This window comes from Passer montanus, unplaced genomic scaffold (genome assembly GCF_014805655.1).
Source record: "Passer montanus isolate IOZ18808 unplaced genomic scaffold, ASM1480565v1 scaffold31, whole genome shotgun sequence".
Classification (NCBI taxonomy): Eukaryota; Metazoa; Chordata; class Aves; order Passeriformes; family Passeridae; genus Passer; species Passer montanus.
The window spans coordinates 11,222,212-11,248,365 of NW_024367819.1; the positions used below are offsets into that span (position 1 = coordinate 11,222,212).

Below are 26,154 nucleotides of genomic sequence, written 5' to 3' on the forward strand. Positions count from 1 at the left end.
GGTTATCCGGTCATTTTGATGTAGACCTTAAGGGTGCAAACACAACAAACATATTTTCCTTAAAATATACTAATAAAAGAGGGGGAAAATAATTTTTGTGACAGTTTACATCAAGAAAAAAAGGTTTCTCAAGAGATAGTTACGGACGTCTTTGGTCTTCCACATAGAAACTTGCTACCACACAACAAATAGGGTGGGTTCTTAAGGATCTACAGTGGTTTTTTCTCTCTATGTCATGTCAGAAGCTCATCTCCTGAAAATCTCAAATTCCTTTGTAAGTAACACCAGGGTGGACAAAAGAAGCCTAACTAGAAACCTAGAAACACTGCACAGATCTTCCTAGTGTTTTCCATGACTTAGGAGCAAACCTAGGCATCTCCTTTCCCAGATTCCAGCTCAAGGAGCTGCTTCAAACCTCCACCCTTCTGCCCAACTCTGTTACTCTTTCCTCAGGGCAGCTCCTTAATAACACAAGAGAGAGAGAGACCACTTCTTCCTGCTTCCCCAGCTCCAGCCCTCTGTGCTCCACTGGAAGGCTGCAATACCTGCCTCTGTCACTGTTCCTAGGTCTCTTCTCATTCTACCTATGTCCACTCTATCACCCACTCAAATGCATCTCTAAATCATCAGATGCAGCTTCAGAAATAATTCTGGCACCTACAAGGCTTCCCTTAAAACCCAGCTAAAATTCCCAAGTACACAGGAGACACTACCAGCCTGGGAGCAGGAACTGCCTGTGACCGCCTTGGCCAGCAGTGGGAATATAAAAACTGTTATTGGCAAGATGCAACAGCATTTTTAAAAGAAAGCAGCTTCTCGAGGTCAGGCATGGAGGTGAGCAATGTTGGAGTTCACCTAACAAGTGAAGCTAAATTCCAAATTATTTTTCATTTGGAAACTTGTCTGTAGGTTTGAAAATTTAAACCAATGTCCGGCTGCTTTAGATACTTCATTACTACTCTACCAAAATAAAAGTCATCACAATCTACCTGGAGCTCATGATAATTTCTGAAAAGACAGGAAAAAGTACAAGGTGAGAAACATGTTTTGAATTTTTATTTTCCAGCTAGAGATATAATTTTATCAACATACCTGAAAACTCACAAGAGATACCCTAAATTCTGCTATGGAACAAATGAAATGAAATTATTTCTTGAAATTTAAGTTTAACAGAGGCTTGCTATAGATATAAATAGTTTTTGGTTGTTTTTTTTTTTAAGATGCTTTGAACCAGCATTCATTGCTGGTTTGTATGGAGGTATGAGGAGAAATTAATTTAATGGTTCCAATTTCAAGATGTATACAGTGAGAAAAATTCTTCACCTAATTATCTGTCTTGTCTTTTCATAACTTATTTTTATATCTGTACTGAAGAAAAATTTAGACCTTAGAAATATAAACCAAACACACTCATTTCAACAAGCCCTTGGAAATCTTAGCTGTCTGAATCACCTTTACAAATGAGGAAACATATAGGGGTTTTATTTTGGAGTCAATATCTTTAAGAAAATATTCATTTGCTTAGCTTTCCTGAACTGAATTGTTACAGAAAATACCAATGCTTGGTCCTCAGCTATGATTCTATGAAGACAAGCAGCTTTTGGCAGGACAGCCAGGGAAATATGTAGGAAATAAGGAAAGAGGGAATTTTTTGAATGTAAATACTAACCTGTGGAAACCAGCCTGACAAAAGGCCATGCAATTGATATGAGTCTTCCAAAGCTTTTCTTAGGAATTCTTATGTTTAGTACCAAAATTGAAAGCAATGTGTGTCTGCTGGGAATTTGGTATGCTAGGCTAGGCCCTTAGCTAATGGATATTTTTGTAAATATTTAGAGCCAAGTCATGGATCTCCCCCTCACTAGAGGTTTCCCTGAACTTCATAAAGATGGAAAGGTATGCTTGAATTTGACTTTACTGCTACAGAGGAAGTATATATATAATTTAGATGGGTGCCACATGTGTTTTTTAGTCATTAAAAAACTCTCCTTTTTTCATCAAGAAAAAACTTAATACTTATAACAGTATCAACAGACTGTAAATTGTACACATTCTATTTTTAACAAAAATATATTTTAGACATGAAAAAAGCAACAGCAGAGGTAGGTATGCCAAACAAGTCACTGTATTCCTTAATCAGAATCTAAACATCCTATCAATGCATGCAAATTAATAAAATAAAGAAGTAATGAATATCCATGTGTTTCCACAATAAAACTATCTATGTGCTCTGGCTTAATTTGAGAGGGGACTGTGATACATACTATAGAAATTCCAAATTCTGAGACGTTTCTTTCCTAAAGATGAGCACAAAATGAATGGCACCTTTGCGGCCATGATACGAAATGGTGACCTTACATGGGGCAAACGAGCAGCACCCTTGTTGAACTGAGCTGCCTCAAACTGTTTCCTGTCCTTTCTGATGTGTACAGAAGTCATGGAGAGAAGACTAGCAGCCAGCTCATTTTCCCTTGCCATCCCACCAGAGGGTAGCCAAGAAGGCAATTCCCAGTCACCTTGCGGATGTGCTCCTGCAGCCCCTTGACCCCGTACATCCTCAGCACGAACCAGAGCTTCAGGGAGCGGAACCTCCTGCCCAGGGGGATTTGCCAGTGCTGCAACCCAGAGAGAAGAGCCCGTGTCAGAGGCCAGCATTGCAGTGACACAGCAGAAAGCATGCTCTGCCATGGTTTTGAAGTGAGCCACATTGCCACATCCTATGGGCGGTTGCTGGAGGTGTATCAAATAATAGAAGAAATATCTATTCTTTATTAACCCCTGTTTATTAACACCATTTAATACTCAAATTTTTCAAATTAACATTGGCAAAGGAGTTTGGAGTCAGAATGGAAGGGTCACATGGCAAATCAAATTTTCTTTGTGCATCCTGAATTCTCCTGAAAGGCTTTAGAAAAACAGGTATCTGCGAAACTCATGTACATTGGCTTGTTTAAAGTTGTGGGGCTAGAATCTACAAAGACAGGCACGTTTTCCATTTCAAAACAACAGTGTTTCCATGGTAAAAGATTAAAATAGAGATGCTTTTAATTGTGTTATTCACTATGTTAAAGAAAAAAACCACCAAACCCACAACTTTAGAAAATTTCTTTGTCCTGCCTGAATCTAAAGATATTGCACATGCAAGACAATTTCTGCCTTTAAAAGTTTTTTTTTTTTCAAAACACAAAAAAAACCCCAAATTTCTGTTTGTTAAAAAATTTACTGAGCTGCATCCTTCTTGTAAAGATACATAAAGTTTGGAAGTTTATGGTAGTAATGGAAAATAAAGTCCTAAAAATACCAGTACATACAAGTAATATTATTAATTATTACATTGATACTGTACTTACCCGATAATCTGTTACAAGACCTGGAAAATAAAGAAAAAATGTTCACATTGCATCATCATTACAACAGCCAAAGACTTCAATCATTGTAATGTTAATGAAAAAGCGGTATCTTAGCTATCCTTTACATATGCTGCAAACTTCTGCATCATCAATGTCAACAGGACCACTAAATATCTAGCTGGGTACTTGGCAGCATGTTAAATGAAGGCGCTTGCAATAACCTTGGTTCCTTAGCTAGACAAAATATGCCAATAACAAACAGTTTACAGAAGAAACACTATTTTTCTTTCTGTTATACTGCAGATACTATGGAGATGACAGATCAAATATTACGTTTATTTTCTTCCTGTAGGGAAAACAAGCAGTAGATAAAATAACTATTAGTAATTTTGGGTTAAACAGTTTGCAGAAACCCCAGACTCACTTCATAACCCATTCTCTGCTGTGAAATGTCATTGCCTTTACCCTAGTGAACTGGTAACACTCTTTAAAATAATCCACTTCTAAATTCCTTTTATACTCATGCATATATTTGTTGCTAATTCTTCAGGATATCTACTAAGTGACGAAAAATTGACTCAGAATTTTACCTGCTCCTGCTTGGAGAACAGTATTCTGCAATTTTTTATGGTTTTTCTTTTGATCGAGTGAAAGCGCCTTACACAGATGGACTAAGCCACAAAGCAGTCTAGGATTCACCTACCTTTTCTTTGAATCAAGGAATTCAACTGATTTCACAGTGAAATAAACTTGAACACAGTCAGTTACTTGCTGTAAGTCAGTAACAGAAATTAAATTGATGTAATATTTAAAGCACTTCTCTAGGAAGCATCTGCTTAGCCTCTTTATTCTACTTTATTTCTCTGCATTGGAGTATAAGTTTCATAGGAGAGTATGTACTTGGATTCCTTGGAAAATGCTAAATGTTCCTGGAACTGTTAACTGGAAGGTTGAACTGTAGCTTCTGAATTTGACCAGTATATGTCATTTACATAATTTTCAGCCTTTATGTTTTCTAGGGTAAAAAACCAAACAACTTTTTTCTGTGCTACAAGCTCTCTTGCCAATGTTCTCTCATTTGCAGCCAAAACATAGGAAAAAACAAGGTCCTTCTTTCCCTGTAACAGAAGGCCATTAGGTTCTTTAACCTGTCACTATGTTGGTTTCCAGATGGTAAAAAACTCAAATCCACAAAGCAACCAACAATCATTAACCTGTTCCTGGTCTTCTAGAAATGAATGTGGTTGTGTCTGCTTAGCAATGAGGAAAATTGATAACATTCCTATTCTTCTGCATTGTAGCAGCCATTTCTGTTTGATAGCTGCAAGACTGGTAGCAAAGAGAGTAAAGCAACTGGTGACAAATAAATAATCCTACGCTCCTGTAAGGGGCTATGTCTAATGATCCACAACAATGCCTTTCACAAGCTGTGAAGCAGAATGTAATCAATGATTAGTGCTTGATTCCTTGATTACAAGCCTTAGTCTTACATCTGTATTTAACCAGGAGGAATTGCATTGTGGGAGCGTATGTGGTGTTCACAATAGAGTATAAAGCTGCGCTTTTCTAACACTGCCATGAGGATTTGACCTATATCCTGGGTTGCCAGGCAAGCTAGTGTAATCTTTCTGGTGTGGTGATGCAAATCACATAAAATTATAATTAATGACAAAATAAAGACTCTCCCCTTGGGGACACATATAACTGCCATATGGTTAATAAGAGTAATTGCTCATGGACAGAGATATTTTTCTGCTTATTTAAATTCTTGAGTGAGAGATAAGTGAATTCAGAAATGCCACTTCATTTACTTAGTAAACCAGGATAGGAATTCTCAGACCTGAGAATACTGAGAATTCAAGACCCTCCATTTGGCAAGTCATATTTTCAGGAGTGCTGACATCCACAAATCACACAGGGGTTAATGGGGACTGCAGCACCTTCATGTAGCAAATTTGACTGTGTTTATTGAAGGAGTAAGTGTGGGTTGGAAGTTTAACCAGAGTCATTTGCATTTGAAAAGTGTTGTCCAACTCCTTAGAAAATTGGTATCACATGGGAATGGAGCATAGAAAAAAAATGGCATTTCTAGATTGCTAGTACTCAGCTGATCTTCTCGAAATCAGTATGTTAGATAACATAACATGCTATCCCACTTCTGAAGGCAAGATGAAGGCTAAAAAACTCTCTCCAACTGGGTGACAAAGTTTTTTAGGCCAACTTGGTGGTCTTACTGAAACTACCTGTTTTTAAGAAAGGTTTGGTATTCTTCAGGTGTTATTTAACCCAGGTAAGACCAAAAGTTCTTGTATCAGCACTATCAGTTGTCTCAAGAACATATTTTCATTTTAGTTAAGGCTGGAATTTTTTCACCTGAAGATAAATATTTTTGTTGTATGTTAAGTAAAAGGTAAGTGTATTTGCTGTAACTTGTATATTCCATTAGAAAAGGCAAAAAAAAGTATATTTTTTCTTAATAATTTGAGCCTTTAGAACATGAACATCAGCTCCAGAATGACTGCATGTTCCTGTTTATTGCATTGTTCTATGTTTGCATTCCTTGGAAATGGAGGAAAGAAATAAAATGCAAGGTTTATGCTAGTTCAGGATTAAGGCACATGAATCCATTTTTCCTAGGGCTTTTTAGTGAATAGTGGAATTCTGGGTGGCATTAATTTAAATGTCAGTGAGTTCATAGCCATAACAGGATGCACTTCTGAACACAGATCAGCACCAGCAATTCCACGAAAATGATGAGGTTGAGTATATTGTAAGACCTTCTACTGATGATTCACTCTCTTCAGAATCTTATGAAGGAACTTCTACCACATTTTGACTGTGCACTGCTGTGACCTTCTTCACAATTACTCAGTTAATAACCAGATGTGTAAAAATGGGCTTCAGAATGGCAAATACCACTCTCCAGTTGCTAGGTGTGTGCAAGGACCAGCACTAATCCATTAAGAAGCTTTGTCCAGAGCCTGAGATTTTAAGTTCTTTGTGAGCATTTTGTAAAGAGCTTTCATGAGCATTTTGTACAAAACAGATAGTCCATTCTTACCACCTTTCCCTATAGCCAGGGTAAGAGCATGAGGGCTACAGCACAATGTCCCAGAAAGCTATCACTCAAAAGCAGAGCACAGACAGCAAACACAGTCTGCCCTTTCTTTGTAGTTTCTGGTAGTGTTTTTTCCCCCACATGTGTTTCTGAAAAATTTGAATCAGAGCTTGCATGAATAACTAAAAAAAAAAAGTCACAGACCTTAAAAACTCTAAAACCAAATCAGATCCTGAAATCATTCTAGAGAAAGATGCGTTGGGGAAGACAGGTTAAGAGACTTGTTACACAACACCTAGTAATACATTTATCTGACAGCCAAAAGATAATAAGAGTTTTCTCAACACTCCTGCAATCAATCAGTGGTAAGTCTGCAACTGGGGAAATCCCAATACAAAAGCAGTAGTGCACAATGCTTTATGAAATTACTTTTCTTGTATTGCTTTTAACTAACTAAAATCTCACTAGACATGTATTTGCACTTTAATAAGCTTAGCTCCCTAGAGTGCTCAGAAAATGGAAATGGCCTCCTAAACAACTTGGGTAGTTTAAGAATTGCTGTTTTCATCTTAAGTCCTATTTTCCCATTAAATATCAGAGTGCAGGCAAAATAATAATAATCTCATTTAAATATAAAATTACCAGACTCCTGATGGTGATGCTGCAGGTAAAGAGGTTCTAATTTAAAGGCACCTATTAAATCTGATCTTTTTTTCACCCTGTATAAAAAAAAAGAAAGAAATCAAATTAAGAAATTTAAGAATAAAGACTTAAGGGATTAAATTTCCACAAGACGTGAAGTCAAATTGAATGTGTTTAAACTGGCATATTTCCTGAGCACAGCCTGTGCCATTTTCAGTGCTTTTTCACAGCCATATCAGTACTGTACTTACAAGCAGTTAAGTGTAAGGCTCAGCAGGAACGGGCAGCATAACTGCACGACTGCATATTTAAAAACAGACAAGAAACAGACATAGAGGATCTTTTTATGGTGATAGACACTCACACCAGAATGTGAGACTAGCTGAAGCAATGTTAATGTTTGCAGTCAACAGAAGTTGTCTTGAAATTACTGCAGTACAAAGCTGCGTGGGAAGAGCTGTTGCTTCCTAAACATCACACAGAGCTGTGCTGAGGCTTTGGGGGTGCTGGCCACCCTCTCTCCATGCTGCTGTGGAAGTAGCAAGAGCAGCCACTGGAAGGGACAAGCCCCCAGTTCTGACTCCGGCTCCCCTCTTGTACCACCCTGCCATTAGCTGGATCCACTACAAAATTCCTGGCAGACATTCTACAGCACAATGTTACACTGAGAAGTGTAACTTACTATTGCCAGCTAGGGGTGGTGTGACTGGACTGAGGTTCAAAAGCCAGTGTGTCCCCTTTAGAGAGAATAAAAGGTGCTTTGCCAGTGATTAATAACAAGATTTTTCTGGTTCATGGTTCATGCTGAGTAAGACTGACTCACCTCCACAAATGTTGGGGTTTATAGAGGCAGAAGAAGAAACCATAAATCAAAAAGGGAAAGACTGCTACATCATTATATTATGCCTATAAATATATTACAAAGTAAGCAAAACTTAACACAGGGATACTCTAAAAGACAAAAGTCCAAACCTTTTTTCTATGTTTTAATGGTTTAATGTAAAATTGTAAATTTCTAAGTAAAAATCTAATTTCCAATATTTTAGCGTGTATGTATAAATGCACAGGCCAGTACATACTCACACCCTCATTCACATCTAGACTGTGGTCATAAAACATCTTATTCAAACAAACAAAAAGCCTTCGTCTCCCTAATGGTCAGGGAAGTACCAAGGTCAACAGTTAAGTATTTGCCTTCAGGTATGGGAAGTACATGGCTGAAAATAAGTAAACTTACGCATATGAAAAATAATGACAGATTTTCAGATAAAATAAAAAAATGAATAACCTAATTATTGCTAAAAGTGTCCCATGGACAAAAGGAAGAAAACAATAATTTAAACCAGGTTTAATGAGAATAAATATTTGTAACAAATTTTAGGTTGTTCTACTGTAGTTTATTGGAAGTATTTGATTACTTTGGTATATTTGTGTTTCAGTAGCTCATTCTCCATGCAGCTAATCCAAGTTTCAAGCAGTGTCTTTAGATGTTTTGTGAACACTTTATTTCTTCTCCTGTAAGATGCTGTATTAAACAATGCAATGGGTAACTATTCTGTAGCAACATCTAGCTTAGAACACACAAAAATGACATGGAAGTTTCCATAGCAGGGAATGCAGGAAGGTGCTGCTGAATTCTGCAAGCAGGTCCACACCTTGGGCAAGCCCTAAGTGCTCAGGAGGTCCACACCAGAGTGCTCAGTGCTCAAGGTCTCTGCCACAATGGTGGGCCCCCACCTTGGAGCCAAACCCAGTGTGTCGACTGAGGCAGCCCCTGAGAAGTCTGAAGCTGCCACCCAAAAGGAATTGCTAAGCAAGGAGGTGTCAGTACAGCTGGTAGCTTGCAATGGATACTCAGATTCTTTTCCTGGAGAAAAGGCTGGTACCTGCACAAGGTGTGCACAGGTGGATGACCTGTCGGATGGCTGCATTACAAGACACAAGTAGATATGTGTCTCCAGAACCATACACCTCCAGGGGATAACACTGAGCTTGAGACACCTTGGACCCGAGTGATCAAAAAAAAGCAGGGCTCCAACCTCCACCCTCCAACATTCAGAGCAAAATCAGGTATGATTCTTTAGAGGTCTGAAGATGTCTGTGAGCAAGACAAACAAGGAGAGCCTACATCAGGAGCCAAAAATGGTGAGTGTAAAAAGAAAAGTTGAGTGACTGTAGTGGGTGGCTCTGTGTTAAAGAGGCTCTGAGGTATACATCCACCAGCCTGAAAGATGTCCTTTGACTGCCTCTCAAGAGGAAAATCATAGGGCTAGATATTCTCCAGAAGTCCCTTCCAACCCTAATGAATCTGTGATCCTGTGAATATGTACTTCACAAATTATACTGGTAAACTAAATTTTTTTTAAAGCTAGATGTTATGCTAATAGACCAAGACCTAGCTTAAGTAGCACAGATCCATATTAAGTATTCATAATACAAAATGCACAAAAAACTCCTAGTGAAATAAGTAATGAAAATCTGTGAGAAGTGACTTGAATTGCACATCTGCAGCTTTTAACTGTCTCACTCTATTTTGTACATTTTAAATGAGAGATAAAAAGGTGACCTCATATTATGAACCAGCAGGAAAATTTCAGTTTGTGTTCAAGTAGATTGTTCAAGTTTGTTCAGCTGGAGTTGGGAAGTGAAATACAATTTATTTTAAGCACTCCTCAAGACCAGGCTGGATGGGGCTTTGAGCAACTTGGGCTAGTGGAAGGTGTCCCTGCCCATGACAGTGGGATTGGAAGTAGATGATCTTTAAGTTCCCTTTCAACCCAAACTATTCTGTGTTCTATGATCTACAGATAAGTATTTCCTGTAAGCACCTTCTTCCAGTTACTGAAACACCCTAACATTTAAACTCCAAAAATAGTAATAAAACATCAAGACTTTTCAAAATTATTATTTTCACTCTCTCTGAATGAAGACAATCAATCCTATTTTATAATATTCCAGAATATCATTTAAACAAGTCAGGAAAACTGACTGTAGTTTCAAGACAAAGCATATATAGAATATACACCCTTCTTGGACTGACTTTATGAAATTCCTTTTTATAGGAAATTGACTGCTTTTTTCTGTACATCAGGAAGTCTGAGAATATTTTATAAAAGGTTTATAATGATATTGTCTCCAAATCTGAAACTACATCAGTGCCACATATTGCACAGAGTATTTATATAATTACATTACAGATCTAATGGGTAGATTATTTTAATCAGCTTGAAGAGAAAAGAAATGCAAGCGTTTATTGGGGAAAGTGCTGAGGAGTCTGAGTTATTTCGAAGTCTGCTCATCAATGGAATTCAGATTACTTTGGTTCTGAAATGGTGTCCAGCGTTTACTGAACTCTTTCCATACTACCATAGTATTGTACTCGATACTTTTCATGGATCCTAAGAGAATGTATCCTTCACAGTTACTTTTTCTTACCATCCCTCATCCTTTAGTGTTACTTTTCATCTTCTGAGGGAGTGTTACAATTGGTAAGACAGGTGAATTTTGGACGTGGGTCTTAGAATTAGGTGAACAATGGACTTGGCTTCAAGTCAAAGAGTTTAAATGTACATTTATTCTGTATTAAGTGAATAACCTTTATACATAAATGCCTAGCTGACTTGAAGCCTGAGTGGCTATAGTTGTGAAACTTTGAGTAGGGAGATGTTGCAAGGTCTCTTCAGAGTCCTTCTACTGGAATCTTCCTACCTATAAAAACAAGCATTTTATGCACTGGCTTATCTAAAAATAAAAACCAAAAATCCCAACAAGAAACAAAGTGTAGAAAAAATATCTTCCTAAGTCTGGAGTCTAAGTTTTACTAGAAATAACCTAAAGTCACCTGAGATTGGAACACAGAGTATGATTGTACATAACTTGTTTTACTTGAAAGCCCTGTAAAATGCCTTTAACATAGCTCCACAGGTTTTTCAGGGAAAGCAGAATTAATTAGAAACTAAATTGTTAGGAACTAGACTGTGGTTCCTCATTGTTCTACAAACACTGAAGACAATGATAGTGTATTGTCTAATTTGCAAGTGGCTATGTTTTTAACAATGTCTTTGATTGATGAGAAAAAGACGGGAGGAAGTAGCAAAGGAGTTTGTTTCAGCATCTTTCCACCTCCTTACACAAAGAGACACAGCATGTTATGGGGTGCTGCCATTACTCATGAATTAGGGTCAAAATGTAAGCCGTCTACCCTAAGGAAAAGAAAAAACCACAATGTGTAGGAAGATTTAAAATGCCTATATCACCTGAAATATTGAAGTAAAAACCATAATATATTACCTAAAGAGTCAACTTTGCCAGGGAAATTAAGAGAGATGAAGGTTAACCAAAAGCAACTGAGTGATCACTGTCTTACATTTATTCCACTTTTAAATAAGGTGACCTATTTCTGGATGATGTTTTGGAGTCTTCTTTTTTTCTCTGTTGCAAATTTTGTTCTATTACAACTGAAATTAATGTTTTCATTTATTTTGATAAATAGTCTGCATTTGTTGAATAGCTGTTTTGCTAACAAGCATCATTAATTGTGATGCTGGTAATCATTTAGTTTGGGACAAAACAGGATCATCTATGGAATGTTTTTAACAAACCCATGCTATCATTACTGCCATGATCCAGGCTGGATGGGGCTTTGAGCAACTTGGGCTAGTGGAAGGTGTCCCTGCCCATGACAGTGGGATTGGAAGTAGATGATCTTTAAGTTCCCTTTCAACCCAAACTATTCTGTGTTCTATGATCTACAGATAAGTATTTCCTGTAAGCACCTTCTTCCAGTTACTGAAACACCCTAACATTTAAACTCCGAAAAGAGTAATAAAAGTCAACAACATCAAGACTTTGCAAGATTATTATTTTCACTCTCTCTGAATGAAGACAATCAATCCTATTTTATAATATTCCAGAATATCATTTAAACAAGTCAGGAAAACTGACTGTAGTTTCAAGACAAAGCATATATAGAATATACACCCTTCTTGGACTGACTTTATGAAATTCCTTTTTATAGGAAATTGACTGCTTTTTTCTGTACATCAGGAAGTCTGAGAATATTTTATAAAAGGTTTATAATGATATTGTCTCCAAATCTGAAACTACATCAGTGCCACATATTGCACAGAGTATTTATATAATTACATTACAGATCTAATGGGTAGATTATTTTAATCAGCTTGAAGAGAAAAGAAATGCAAGCGTTTATTGGGGAAAGTGCTGAGGAGTCTGAGTTATTTCGAAGTCTGCTCATCAATGGAATTCAGATTACTTTGGTTCTGAAATGGTGTCCAGTGTTTACTGAACTCTTTCCATACTACCATAGTATTGTACTCGATACTTTTCATGGATCCTAAGAGAATGTATCCTTCACAGTTACTTTTTCTTACCATCCCTCATCCTTTAGTGTTACTTTTCATCTTCTGAGGGAGTGTTACAATTGGTAAGACAGGTGAATTTTGGACATGGGTCTTAGAATTAGGTGAACAATGGACTTGGCTTCAAGTCAAAGAGTTTAAATGTACATTTATTCTGTATTAAGTGAATAACCTCTATACATAAATGCCTAGCTGACTTGAAGCCTGAGTGGCTATAGTTGTGAAACTTTTACTTTGAGTAAGGAGATGTTGCAAGGTCTCTTCAGAGTCCTTCTACTGGAATCTTCCTACCTATAAAAACAAGCATTTTATGCACTGGCTTATCTAAAAATAAAAACCAAAAATCCCAACAAGAAACAAAGTGTAGAAAAAATATCTTCCTAAGTCTGGAGTCTAAGCTTTACTAGAAATAACCTAAAGTCACCTGAGATGGGAACTCAGAGTATGATTGTACATAACTTCTTTTACTTGAAAGCCCTGTAAAATGCCTTTAACATAGCTCCACAGGTTTTTCAGGGAAAGCAGAATTAATTAGAAACTAAATTGTTAGGAACTAGACTGTGGTTCCTCATTGTTCTACAAACACTGAAGACAATGATAGTGTATTGTCTAATTTGCAAGTGGCTATGTTTTTAACAATGTCTTTGATTGATGAGAAAAAGATGGGAGGAAGTAGCAAAGGAGTTTGTTTCAGCATCTTTCCACCTCCTTACACAAAGAGACACAGCATGTTATGGGGTGCTGCCATTACTCATGAATTAGGGTCAAAATGTAAGCCGTCTACCCTAAGGAAAAGAAAAAACCACAATGTGTAGGAAGATTTAAAATGCCTACATCAGCTGAAATATTGAAGTAAAAACCATAATATATTACCTAAAGAGTCAACTTTGCCAGGGAAATTAAGAGAGATGAAGGTTAACCAAAAGCAACTGAGTGATCACTGTCTTACATTTATTCCACTTTTAAATAAGGTGACCTATTTCTGGATGATGTTTTGGAGTCTTCTTTTTTTCTCTGTTGCAAATTTTGTTCTATTACAACTGAAATTAATGTTTTCATTTATTTTGATAAATAGTCTGCATTTGTTGAATAGCTGTTTTGCTAACAAGCATCATTAATTGTGATGCTGGTAATCATTTAGTTTGGGACAAAACAGGATCATCTATGGAATGTTTTTAACAAACCCATGCTATCATTACTGCCATGATACTTTGCTTTGTTTGAAAGTATGTCTATGGGTTTCTATTTAAGCATCATTTAATATCAAAATGTCTCGGCTGTCATCTGGGAAAATTGAAAGTCAGTACAAAATTACATAAATAGGCCTTTTTGAAATCAACCACTTTTCATCAGCCAAATCTTCAACATTTTTAGAACGGCTTTTAAAAGAATCAAACAAAAAGAAATGTTATGGAAAAGAAAAGGAAGAAAGAAAAAAAAACTGTTTAGCATGCTGTTCATTGCATTGATATGCTTAAAATAAGTTTTTTTATTTATGTTTTAAACAGTCCCAAAATGAAGCAAGTATAAATCTTCAGACTTTTGGGGACTTCTCTCTCTTTTTGGAACATAATACAGAGCTCAGGTCTATTTCAAAACTTTGTGCTTTGGAAACTTGGATTAAATGAAAGTTTGAATTCTGTAAATAATTTATAAGATTTAAAGCTATGCAGTTCTTCCCATTTCAGTTGAAAAATACCAAGAAATGTCTACTGCTAGAAAGGAAGACTAATATAATCTCATTTTTGTCTCTTGTAATGTTTTCCTTTACTGTAATACTTACCACATTGCAGAGCAGTCAAAATTCACTAGGAGCCATTTGTGAGGATTAAAGTTAAATGAATCTGCAAACTGAGAACGGATAAATAAAAACGGAATTACAAAAGAGGAAAGGATCCATGTGCTAATGATGTGACTTTGTCAAATTGTCTGTATAACTATAAATCAGTTCCTGAATCAGGTCTTCATAATGTTCATATTGATGTCACTTTATTTAGTAACTGTTGGGAGTTAAATCTTCATTTATTTTGGGAATGGAATTCACATTAGGTATAGAGTTAGGTTAGTGGTATTATCAACATTTTGAGCATTTGTTTACAATTATACTTTCTTGCTACATATCTTATGGAAAAGTGAATACCTTATTGTGATCTTAAATAAATAAATACATTTGCATACTCAGAAACATTCTGAGTTCACTGGGCTTCACATCACATTTTCCAATAATAATTCCCTATGCTTTCTACGTCCAAAAATATGGAACTAATACACATAAAGTTCATATATAGCAAGAAATTATATATGTAATTCAGAATCTGCACATCATATTCCTTCAAAAAATTACAACTGACTAGGAAGTTTTTTTGACAGGGTCTTTTCTTTCACTAGAAATTATTGTTTCATCTAAATCAAAAGGAAAACCACCAAAATGTAAGCACTTGTAGTAAATACATATTTATACACCATGTGCCAGGTCTGGTTTACTTGACATGTTTAGGTGGGGCATCAGAAGAAACCCAGGTGGTCAAGGATTTCAGTAAGGCTTTCTGGTTTAAGAAAGGCAGATGTCACCAGCCTTAAAAAGCTGGGGATGGATACCCAGCAGCACCTAGGTCTGACTATTCCATACTGCACTTTTCATTTCTCATTTGCTTCTCATAACCTTCCCTGTCACCTGTAAACAAATAACAAATGCTCCAATAAGAGAAGATGACCTGTCTCTCTATCCATCTATCTATCTATCCATCTATCTTGCTATCACCCTGTACTATATAAGGTAGGAAACCTATTCATGGTTGTTAAATATTTACTCTTATGACAAATGGTGGCCCAGACAAGGGAGCTGTTTCATTTCCTTCAGGATCCAATAACAATAATTTAAAAAAATATTCCCTCACAGGAAATTACAACAAGCTTCATTTGCTGATAAAAAAGAGACAAAAAGAAATGCTTTATTTGTGAGGGGGTTTTCCCGCCTCTTCTTCATTACTCACTGCCTATCAGTGCTGTGTTTAAACTTCTGGCTTTACCAAACAGTAATATTTTCTCCACTGATGTGGAAGACAAGGACTTATCTGACTGAGGGGAGCAGCAGGAAATTGAAGTACTCTTATCTAAGCAACTGAATGCCAAGTAGCTCAGCAAGGCAGCGGAAAAGGAACAGCAGTGCTGTTAAGGGAATATTTCATTTAGGTCTCTTGGTTATTAAACCCTGTCTGTTTGAGATACAGCAACTCGCTCTACACTATATGAATTTCAGGATGTAAGAAGAAAACCAAACATAATGAGCTCATTAATTTGTCAAAATTATTTTTTCCTCACTTTTTGTGTAATGTAGGATGTTACAAATACGTCTTTAGCGATATTTGGGGAAAAGTTCCTCTTTTCTATTTGTTGATTCAGTACTACTTGTTACTCTGAATGACAAACTTCTTATAGAGGGGTACTCGCATAATCCCAGTATAAACCATTAAAAATTTAAAAATTCAAGTAATGTAATCGAATGTACAGGGATTAGTAGTGCAAACTGAGGTGCAGCTTATTCAGAGATTCTGGAAGAGCCATTAATCTTGGGCGCGTAAAAAACACACAAATTCTATAAAGGAGCAAGTTTTCAGCAGGCTGCTAGAGAAAAAAAACACTTATTCACCTCCACTCCATTTAAAAGAGGCCTGAATTCAGGGCAGATGAAAGCACTTCCTGCATAGGCTGCATCAATGTGCATCCAGATATTTTCTTTATTACCTAAAAAAATAATTGAAGGAAATAAATTAAACAGCTGATTAAAAAGCCCAATTATTTTGCATGAAACCAAATGCCTGAGAGATTTCTCTTTGATGTTATTATTTTCCCAATTTGTAATTAAATTAAGAAATTAACTTGTTTCACCATCTGGGTTTTCATTAATATATAAATTGTGTATATAACGTATTATTCTTCCTTCCCACTTCTACTGGAAACAAGTTAAAGAAGCATAGAATCATAGAATATCCTGCAATGGAAAGGACCCATAGGGATCATCATATCTAGGTTTATCTTACTAAAATTAAGCAACATAAACTATTTTTTGGTTTTGATTTAAGAACCATTATAAAATACACTTTCAAAAATTTATCTAGAAATTTAGCTATCATTTCTATGGTAATAAAACTACTTTTGCAGGAGGAGATAGAATATTAGCTGTGCTTCCCACTTCTAACTCATGAATCACAAACACATTTCTAAACAGTATATTTTTTACATATTGATAAATGTGCATGCACATGCTTTTGAACTATGCACAGTAAACTACTCATTTCAAGGATGGAGACACTTAGGCAAAAGCAAGCACTGAAATGCTAAGAAAGTTCTACTTTTGATTAGTCACTGAATGGTTTCTGCAGAAATATTTTGGCATATGAGTAGCTCACACATAGTCTGTAATTAAGTATTCACACTCTACTAGAGAAGACTGTTTTAATGCACTCAGTAACAATCATGGTCTATCAGTTTATGGCTGAAGCCCATGTTTCACTGGCCACCAAATAATTCTGATGGTTATTTCCACATACAGAGGTACATCCACTGAGATCTGCAGTTGGGCACCAAGTTCATGCTGAAATTTGCATTCTTGTGAACTAAATTTTCTTTTTGCATGAATGCCTGGGAAAGCCAATAAAATATTTTTCACAACATCCACAACTCAGGTTTATTTTAAAGCATGTTGAAATTTTAACGGATTATCTATTTGTAAATATACTTGGTTTGAGACACTGCCTTTATAGCATAGGACTGCTGCTCATGTATGCTAAGGAGAAAATTAAGAAGAAAAGCTAGCATGAGATTTGTGACTTCACTGGTATGCCATTGTGTAGCTGGGCTCTGCTACACAAGCAAGGAATCACTGAAGTGAAACACATGATTATTGCTACACCTAAACACATTGGTGCCACTATTTTAATATGTCTTTAGGAATAACACAAACAGCAAAATAATCTGTAGCTGCTAAGCAAACTACTAGGAACCTGTTTAAAAAAAGGACTGGGAGAAACCAAATCACTGGGACTTGTGCTGAAGGCAGCAAACCTTACAGAGTAAATGACCACCATGCAAGCCCCTGAATAAATTAACAGGACATCAAATTAAGCTGTGTTTCTATGAAGTTGCTTCCAGTGGCTTACAGCTATGGATTTCCTGTTCTAAATGTTCACTTGAAGAGATACGGTGTGCTTTGGTAGCATTTTCATCAGCCACCAAACATGGGATTTGACCAAACCCTGCTGCAGATCAAAGCTTGACACAACAAACCATAACAGAGAAAGAAATACTTATGAGGCGTCCATTACTTCATCACTGTATTAAGCACACTGGCATTTGTCCTATTTTCTTGGAAGAGGAAGGAAATTGGGAAGGGGAGAGCAAGGATTAAGAATAGATGGGGATTTTTGGTGCATATTTCCCTCCCTTTTATAGTTATTAGAACCAGGCAGAAACAAAACACTTGGTGCAGAGTAGAATTAAGAATTCAATATTAGTTCCCTGATATTCAGCATTGTTCTAGATGCCCTTGCAGGTAGAAGGGCTTGAAGAAGTATGTTACAAACTGAAGCACTTACAGTAATTCTTAACTGACAGTATTCCAAAATATGTCTCCCCCTAGAAAAGAAACCCTTAAGGCAATGTCCTCTAACTTTTTTAACAGCTTGAGAATGCACATTTCCTGCTTGACCTAATATTAGAAATAAAACTGTAACTGAATGTCTCATCTAAAAGTAGCTTTATTGTATTTGGACACTGACACTGCATAATGTCCTGGAAATGACTTAGCATGGCTTAAACTGGTATCTGCAGTTTTAGAAAGAAGCAGCAAAGACTTACAAATAGGACCCAGTTCTAACAGTTTGTCAAAGGAGCAGCAAGGGGTGGTTCCAAGTGTTGCACAGAACTGCAGAGCCAAAAAAGAAAAAAGTGTTACAGCACAGAAAATTACCAAAGGAGAAAAACAGTCTGCAAAGGCATCAATAAACAAAAAGAATAGACACTACAGAACAAAAAAAATTATGTTAGTCATCAGTGAAAGTCAAGTAGTCCCTTAGTGGAACTTTTGAGACTGTGGGTGGGTTTTTTTTCAAAGCTCCCATAACAGTCCATTGAAGCAGATGCATAAAATAAAATGTTTATATAAAATTGAGTAATAAGTACTGTAATATAGGCACAGTGTTGTGCTAATGCTATATTTTATGTATTTTCTGTATGTTCCACATGCTTATTGTGTGGCTCAATACTACCTTAACATATGCAAATCCAATCAAAATGACTTGCAGTTCATGGTACATAAGCAAATTCTGAACTTGAGCAACTCAAAGGTGCTGGAATTATTGTTGACAGAATAGATCGACAAATGTTGCTGTCTTGATCAGAGCCACAGCTCTGCAACAGAGATTTGTAACCAGTTTATGCTCAAGAGATTTGCAACCTGGAACCTGTTCACTAGCAGCATATGTTCACTACTTGGCTTGCAGGACTTTTTCACAGAGAAACTTATTTCCCCATATTCATCCTAGAACACTGGAACAGTTCTTCCTTCATTGTGTTAATGTCTCATTTAATGTATCCTTCTGTGTGACCAGTGGGCCAAAAGCAGAGGTAACATAAATGCTGAAGTTTCACAGTAGAAAGAGAATACAACTAGGTGAAAATAAGCTATTGTAATTATTGCGAATATGCAGGTAGAATTTTAATCAAAAAAATTTCCAACTACCAAGGGCATATAAACTGATATAATTTTATTTTTCATTGCTACACTTATGTTTTAAACACCCTGTCTTATTTCTGAAAGCACTAATAAAGGCTGAGTATGCTTTTTGTCTTTTACTAGATTTTTTACATAATAAAAGACACTTTACACTTTAAACAGACAAATAAAGTATGCTGTGTTATAGTCAGAATATTGAAATAAAAAAGAGTTAGATAATTTATCCAAGGTCACACATAAACTACAGAACAGCTAGGACATGACTGTAAAAATGCCAAACCCAGAAGTTTGCTTCTTTAATTTTAGTATTTCATGTTACCTCTTCTGCCAAGGACACTGTGAAGCAACATATTTTGTTCCTACAGTTTTTCCCTATATATCTGGAACTAGATATATTTTTCTGTGTGTATGTGTCCTTTAGCAAATTCATGATGAGAACAATAAGAAGAAAAAGGAAAACCTAAATTATACTTGTCCATCCACTGGACTTTTCAAGAAACAAACATTCTGTCCCAAAAAAGCTTGAAAAAGGTAATTATTAAAATAAAAAAGGGACAATTCAGTATTTTTTCTATATTAATCTACTAAGAATTGGAGTTTGGAACAAATACAGTTCTGAAAATGAGAAGCACATTGTATGTATATAGTTAGTAAAATCCTAAGCTAACATATTTTTCCTTCAAGATAGCTGATCTTTATACTGGGCCCTCCTATATTCCTGAGACACAGAAGAACAGAAAACTGAAGTGCCTTGAGGTACATTTAAGAATTCTCTGGAAGACTAATCACCCAATGATAGAGGCTGCTCTGAAAAGATTGCAGGGTATTTTTTTAAATAGGAGGAAAATATTTGGTTTCTATTTTTTGTAAGAAGGCATGTGTATATGGAGTGAAAATGCATCTATCACAGTGGAGGGTACCATGATGAAAATGCCAGTTTTTTTATATGCATAAGGAAAATGCATATATTTGGAAATTAATAAAAAGAGTGCACTATAGATTTAACTCTGCTTTTACACATATATTTTATGGTAGATGGTATGAATTTTCTGACAAGATTAGAGTGAAATTGCCTTGGTTAGTCCAGCAATTACAATAATGATGGAGATTTATAACAAAAAATTACACATTATTGATATTACTTTTGTACTGCAGTTAAGGTATTCTCCTAATCAGGATAAGAAGCATGTTTTTTCAGTGAGAGATTATATGAGTTCAAACATATGCTTAGTTGTTTAAATAATGGCTTATTCTGTAAAGTATACCTCAATTTCTAAAATAATTTTGTTTTCCTCTCTGCAGGTGTCTAAGCCTCAAAGCTACTTTCTTTAATTCTCAGAAACCACTTAGAGTGACACCATCTGCCCTTGTCAGGACTCTCATTACCCCGCCTCAGTACTACAGAATGAATCTAACTCAATTTGTAGCCTGTGTAACACCAGAAAAATCACATTTGTACAAAGAGCAGGGCACAAACTGCATCACAGAAATGGGACTGATGGCTCAGTATAGCCTGCAGGCCTTTTCCTTTTCAGGTTGTGCACTTCAAATTTGACTCAGCCCTTGGTTGTGAATACAAAGCAGCTAAAATGCTTAAGTCAGTCATCTCATGTATTACTTTCCTGAAATGGAGAGCTATGTCAGGAAACATACATGAATCCTTATGATTCCTGAGAATTACTCTCAATCTTTTCAACTGGAAGACCTCCTACAGCTATTGAAAAAGATGTGACACATTTTGCATGGTTCTACCACAAAGCTTTTCATTTGCAAATAACTAAAATGAGGCAGAACTTTCAATGTTCACATATTGTTTTTATTTTCTCCTATTTAGTTCTTGCCAGCTTGCACTCATGAAAATGTCTGTGGCCTGAATAAAATTGCAACAGTTCTCTAAACCACCATTCAGTATTTTACAGAACAGCAACCATTCACAAACTGTGGGTTAAGAAACATCACCCTAGACATCTGTACATGTCTGAAGAATGTTTCTTCCCAAAGGAAATCTGTGGTCAGGATCTAAGTGTTCTACTGAAAAGATGGCTTCTCTGTCAGTCTGGTTCTGATTTATTGTTTCCCGAGTGAGTCTGGATACAAAAAGCCTGCTTCTTAATATCCTGTGGATCACATTCAGAAGAGTCATTTCATCTAAAATCAGAGAGATTTCATGCTGGGCAGCAGGCAATTGTGTTGTAGCAGCTTTATACTGGCTGAGGTCGTTGAAGTATATTGTATATGCCAGCTGCAATCTATCAGTGCTGACTTATGAAAGAGAGCACAAAGCTCACAGGCCACCTACACACATTTAGGTGAGCTAGACTTGAATGCAGTGGGTACTCTATCTGAATTTAGGAGTGCTTAACTTAGTGGTCTTCACTTTTAAGCATCCCAGCCAACATTCTGCCAACACAGAGCTCTGTCTCAAGCTGGGAGCACAGGGCCCAACTAAGAGAGGCATTAACACACAGGTTTAACCACCAGTGTGTGTTGACCCTTAATGAAATGAACATGACTGCAGCATGTGTTTTAAAGCTCCCCCTTTCATTTGGGGACAGATCAAGGGCTGCACATCATCTATGCTGGAAAATGGCTCCTTAGTAAATTGTGGCAACTTTAGTGCCTCAACACCTGACATGGTTAAGTGCTTTGTTTGCACAGTCTGCTTGCTTTACTATATGAAAATATGTCTGTTTCAGTTTCTGCAAAAGCATTTTGATAGAGATGAATTAACACAACTGTGAACTCAGAAATAAAAGAAAGAAAACAAAAGTACAGATCAGGGTACCCTAGTGGCAACAGCTTTTACTGAACGAAATGATATACACTTACTAGTGCTACAGGACATTGACGGTGGGTAGGAATGGAAATATTCCTTTTAAAGATAATGCCTCTCCCCAAAAAAGGCTGACTGCCAAATCCTATGTATGTGAAAAGCAAACCTTTAGTTAACAGATTGCTGTAATGATAGAATCTGTTTCACATCAAGTTAATCTGACCCTGATTCTCCACTCACCTCTACAGGGAAAGCACTGCTATCAAGTTCAGTATAATGATTCTTCATTTATTCATTAAGAGGAGAAAGATGCCTATAAGGCATTGCAATTTACTTGTATTTTCTTTTTAATCCCTTACAAAACCTTTTCTTGCTTCTAAGGGAGACTGTAGCAGCTTGGATGCAAACAAGACATCTTCATTAGGAATGATGTCTCTGCTGTCACAAGTCTCTTCAGGCAGAATTTCTTCCATCAAACTTGTTGCTTTGATGTTGGATCACTCCCCTTAGTGAAGGATCAGTGAATACAGGGAGACAAGGAATCGAGTGGCGTAAGGTGTTTCCCTGGCAATGTGCATATCTTTGTCGCCAGAACAAAATACAACAGCATCAAATTACTCAGGAACAAAAGAAATGGAAAGGCTTTTGAAATTTGCAAGCCAAAAAAGGGAGCACTAATACACTGCATGGACTGCTGCTCAGCATGACAGAGAGTTAACACACCTTTTGAGTTAAGAGGCCAGCCATACCGATAATGAGATCTAGTTTAAGCTAAAGCTGACATATTTTATGTACACAAATAAATGGAAGACTCGATACAGGCTGTATTAACTCAGGCAGAGCCTCTGCTGCCTTTGAAAGCCTGCACAGCTAAACAAACAGAAGAAGAAAAACAGCAGTTAAATCACCCTTTGTAAAGGTGTCACTGAATACATAAATTAGAAACTTTTTTTCTCTTGTATACATAGAAAAATTAATAAGACCTGAATATTTATAAGGGGAAAATTGCATTTTTTTTTGCTAATGGACAAAAGCTGAGGAAAAAAGACATTCACAGATATTGCATGAAGATATCCTGCTGTACTTGTAATAATTTAAAATTAACAGTGAGATATAGAAACAGGATCCTGTGTAAGGTATTATGAGTTAGGATCATAAAACAGAGACACAAAACATGCCCTGTGGCATGTTCTTCACCTCAATAGGTGCGTCCCACAGAAAAAAGTTCTTTTTGGAATCTCTAGGAATGCTTTTTTCCTCAGTCAGAATCTTGTTATATTGTAAAGCAATTGACAGGATGTGCTTGGTCATCCTAAGGACTCACTAGTTCTAGGCACCCTAGAAATTAGCAGCGTTCTGCACATATGAAAACCACTTCTCATTCTAGTCATCCTCATATTACATAAAAACATTTTCTAAAGGTTAATAACAAGAAGAGTAAAAAGATTATATTTTAAAAGAGCCTGGTGAAATTTAAGCTTCTTTGTCCCATTTGGCACTAATCCATGAGTATAAGCAAGCTTAATCTTCTAATTCTTCTGAAAACAGTTCATAGAAATTTAAGTTACATTATCCCTTTTCAAAATGTTACAACATGAAAGAAAAGAAACAACCACTGTCGGACATGACTTTTCTGTGAAAAAAAAGTGACTTATTTTTGAATCTTTTTAAAAAAATCCCATTTCTGAAGTTCTCAGTTTCTAAATTAATTGTGTGAGGATTTTTTCTTCAGTGGAGGCCAGTAAAAACATATTCTCTGTACCATGTTATACCCTTAAGGAACCTATACAGCCTGTGGTCACTATCAAGTTTAGTAGAGCATAATGCTTGGAAATAAGCAAAGAACTTTATTGGTGATGTACAAAACCACATCAGAAGTTACTTACTTTATGGGAAAAAATCAAATGGCAAAATCTTGTTTTAACTTGAAGTAATAACAATATTCTGAACTGGTAGGAGGAGCAGATCTGATGAATAAGATCTGATGAATTTTTCTTTTTGATCAGGTACTTATCATGGTACAACCAAACTTTAGAATTTTAGAATTTTATCTAATCTAACAATACTTTATGTCAAAACTTGGGGGATTATGAGCTTAAGCTATTGATACATAACTATATTTGCCTTTGCTGTCCTGCTGCGGAAGCAGGAATCTTTGGGAAAAAAAAAAAAAAGTGGACAGATAACAAGAAATGGTGACACCTAAACCTTCCACATCTGCATTCTCTATAGCTCATTTGCTAGAGATTAATTACATACTCACAACTACCTGACTGTGTCTGATCTTGATGATATTTTGGGTATGTTATGGAGATTCATTTTTTTGCTAAAGTACTATCAGGAGGAAACTACTGTTTCTTGAAGACACTTGAGCTTGAGATAGCATCATTTAATTTATTGCCTTTAAACTTGCTTTTTATTTGTAAGTAAGTTGGAACCTGAAAAATAAAGGTAAACAGTTCAGAATTCAGGAATTAGGACATTATACCACTGCAGGATTACATCCAACTATAAAATTGACCCCAAACATCATTTTGCTGAGAAGTGCAACGAGTTGCTCAAATTATTTTCTCCTCCTGCACAAAAGAATACTCATGGAACATCTCCTAGTATTCTAGCCCAGCTGCCTACCAGTGCCTCTGTTAGGGATGAGACCATCTATTCATGTCAAAAGAATCTTATCCACTGATTTCTTAAAATCCAGTACTCACAAAGAATGGTATAAGACCAGCAGCTTTGTCTTCATCCAGTACTTTCTTCAGGGCTGAACCACAAACACTGAATGTGTCATCTGAAGGAACACTTTTAATCTTCACAGCAGCAATTAGTGCAGCTCTTTCCACAGATGAATGAGCCTACAAGGAAATGGGCAAGTTTTAAGACCAACACCTTTTACTGGAATGTAAGAAGTTCATATGAATTTGTAAACTAAAAAAGTAAGTCCTTTCAAGTAAAGCTGTACTTGAGATCCTAGGACTGTTGACGGTATGTAACAGATACATAATTCCCCACCTTTCTTATCAGTAGATGGACACACATATATATATACATACACATAAATACACACACACACAAAATAAACTAACCTGACACACCCTTGAGAACATTGCCATGATCGCATTAAACAAGAGTTCCATTAACCTTAGTGAGAGCTTTAATGTATATGGTAGGATTGATGTAGAGCTTCAGGATTTGGCTCTAGATCAATCAAAAGATGTGCAGACAATCATCTTGTCTGATAATGATTCAGGTGTCTGCTAGCATATTTTTATGGTGTATAGCTTTTCTGAACTCTAAAATTATACATGTCACAGTATGATACAGACAGGTATTTTCTTACATGACCATTTTTTTCTGATTACATACTAACTACATTGTGGTTCGATCATTCATTCACGTTTTTAGGCAAATAAGGATCATTCCCAATATGTTATTTTATTCACAACACACTTAATTTGAATGCCCCTGAAATAATATTCTTTTAGAAAATAAATCACATCTCTGTAAATAAAAACAAAGTTATCACTAAGAAATTCTCATAAATTTGTGAAGTACAATAGAATAATAACAGGAATAAAAACTCCACTGACAATGAAAGATATATTAGCCACAAAATAATCTCCTTTAAAGCATGATTAAAATAAACAACCAGAAAAGCTATTTTACCTTCTATAATTTCATTAATCATCATTAATTTGAAAGAGGAAAATGCCTCATCTTTTCCTGTCATGACTATTCTCATTCACAATCTCCTTGTTGATTTTTGCCAGTGCCTAAGACTGCTTATTAATTCTATTTTAATTTAGCATATAATCGCAAAACAGAATTTTGTTGAACTAGACTAGATGAAGTTTTTGCCTTTCAGCTAAACATATTTCTAGAATGACGTGTTTTAAAGACAGATGTACCATTAATTTGTATCTCAGTAGTGCCCCTTTTCAATGTGCTTTGGTAACTAATTAGGCACCAACTTGAGAAAATTTGGAAGCCTAGACTTTAAATATAACTTTTTAAGTGGAAAAATGAGGTGTGTGGCATAGCAATACCATACTTCATTCAAGTGTACAATGAAAACTGTATTTTAGAACTTATTTATACTAGAATTGCAAATAAGCAAACTACAATAATACACTGAGGTCGTTAGCCAGTCAGAACCCCTGAACTGCTTCATCAAGACTCAAAAATTGTAACAAGATTCTTTTCTAAATGCATTCTGGTAT

The 26,154-nt window shown here is 36.1% G+C and overlaps 1 protein-coding gene across 4 annotated transcripts in view; it reads right to left on the reverse strand.

Annotated features, from left to right (window-relative positions):
• The window catches only part of DDC (dopa decarboxylase), a 73,124-nt gene that overhangs the window by 11,612 nt on the left and 35,358 nt on the right, over positions 1–26,154 (reverse strand). For all 4 annotated transcript variants that reach the window (XM_039714889.1, XM_039714886.1, XM_039714887.1 and 1 more), the window contains 7 exons: positions 24,646–24,789; positions 18,285–18,351; positions 16,078–16,172; positions 14,212–14,279; positions 7,051–7,127; positions 3,351–3,370; positions 2,517–2,615 (listed from right to left, as the gene is read on the reverse strand). In XM_039714889.1, coding sequence (XP_039570823.1) covers positions 2,517–2,615; positions 3,351–3,370; positions 7,051–7,127; positions 14,212–14,279; positions 16,078–16,172; positions 18,285–18,351; positions 24,646–24,789 — 570 coding nt within the window. The remainder of the gene's footprint in view (positions 1–2,516; positions 2,616–3,350; positions 3,371–7,050; positions 7,128–14,211; positions 14,280–16,077; positions 16,173–18,284; positions 18,352–24,645; positions 24,790–26,154) is intronic.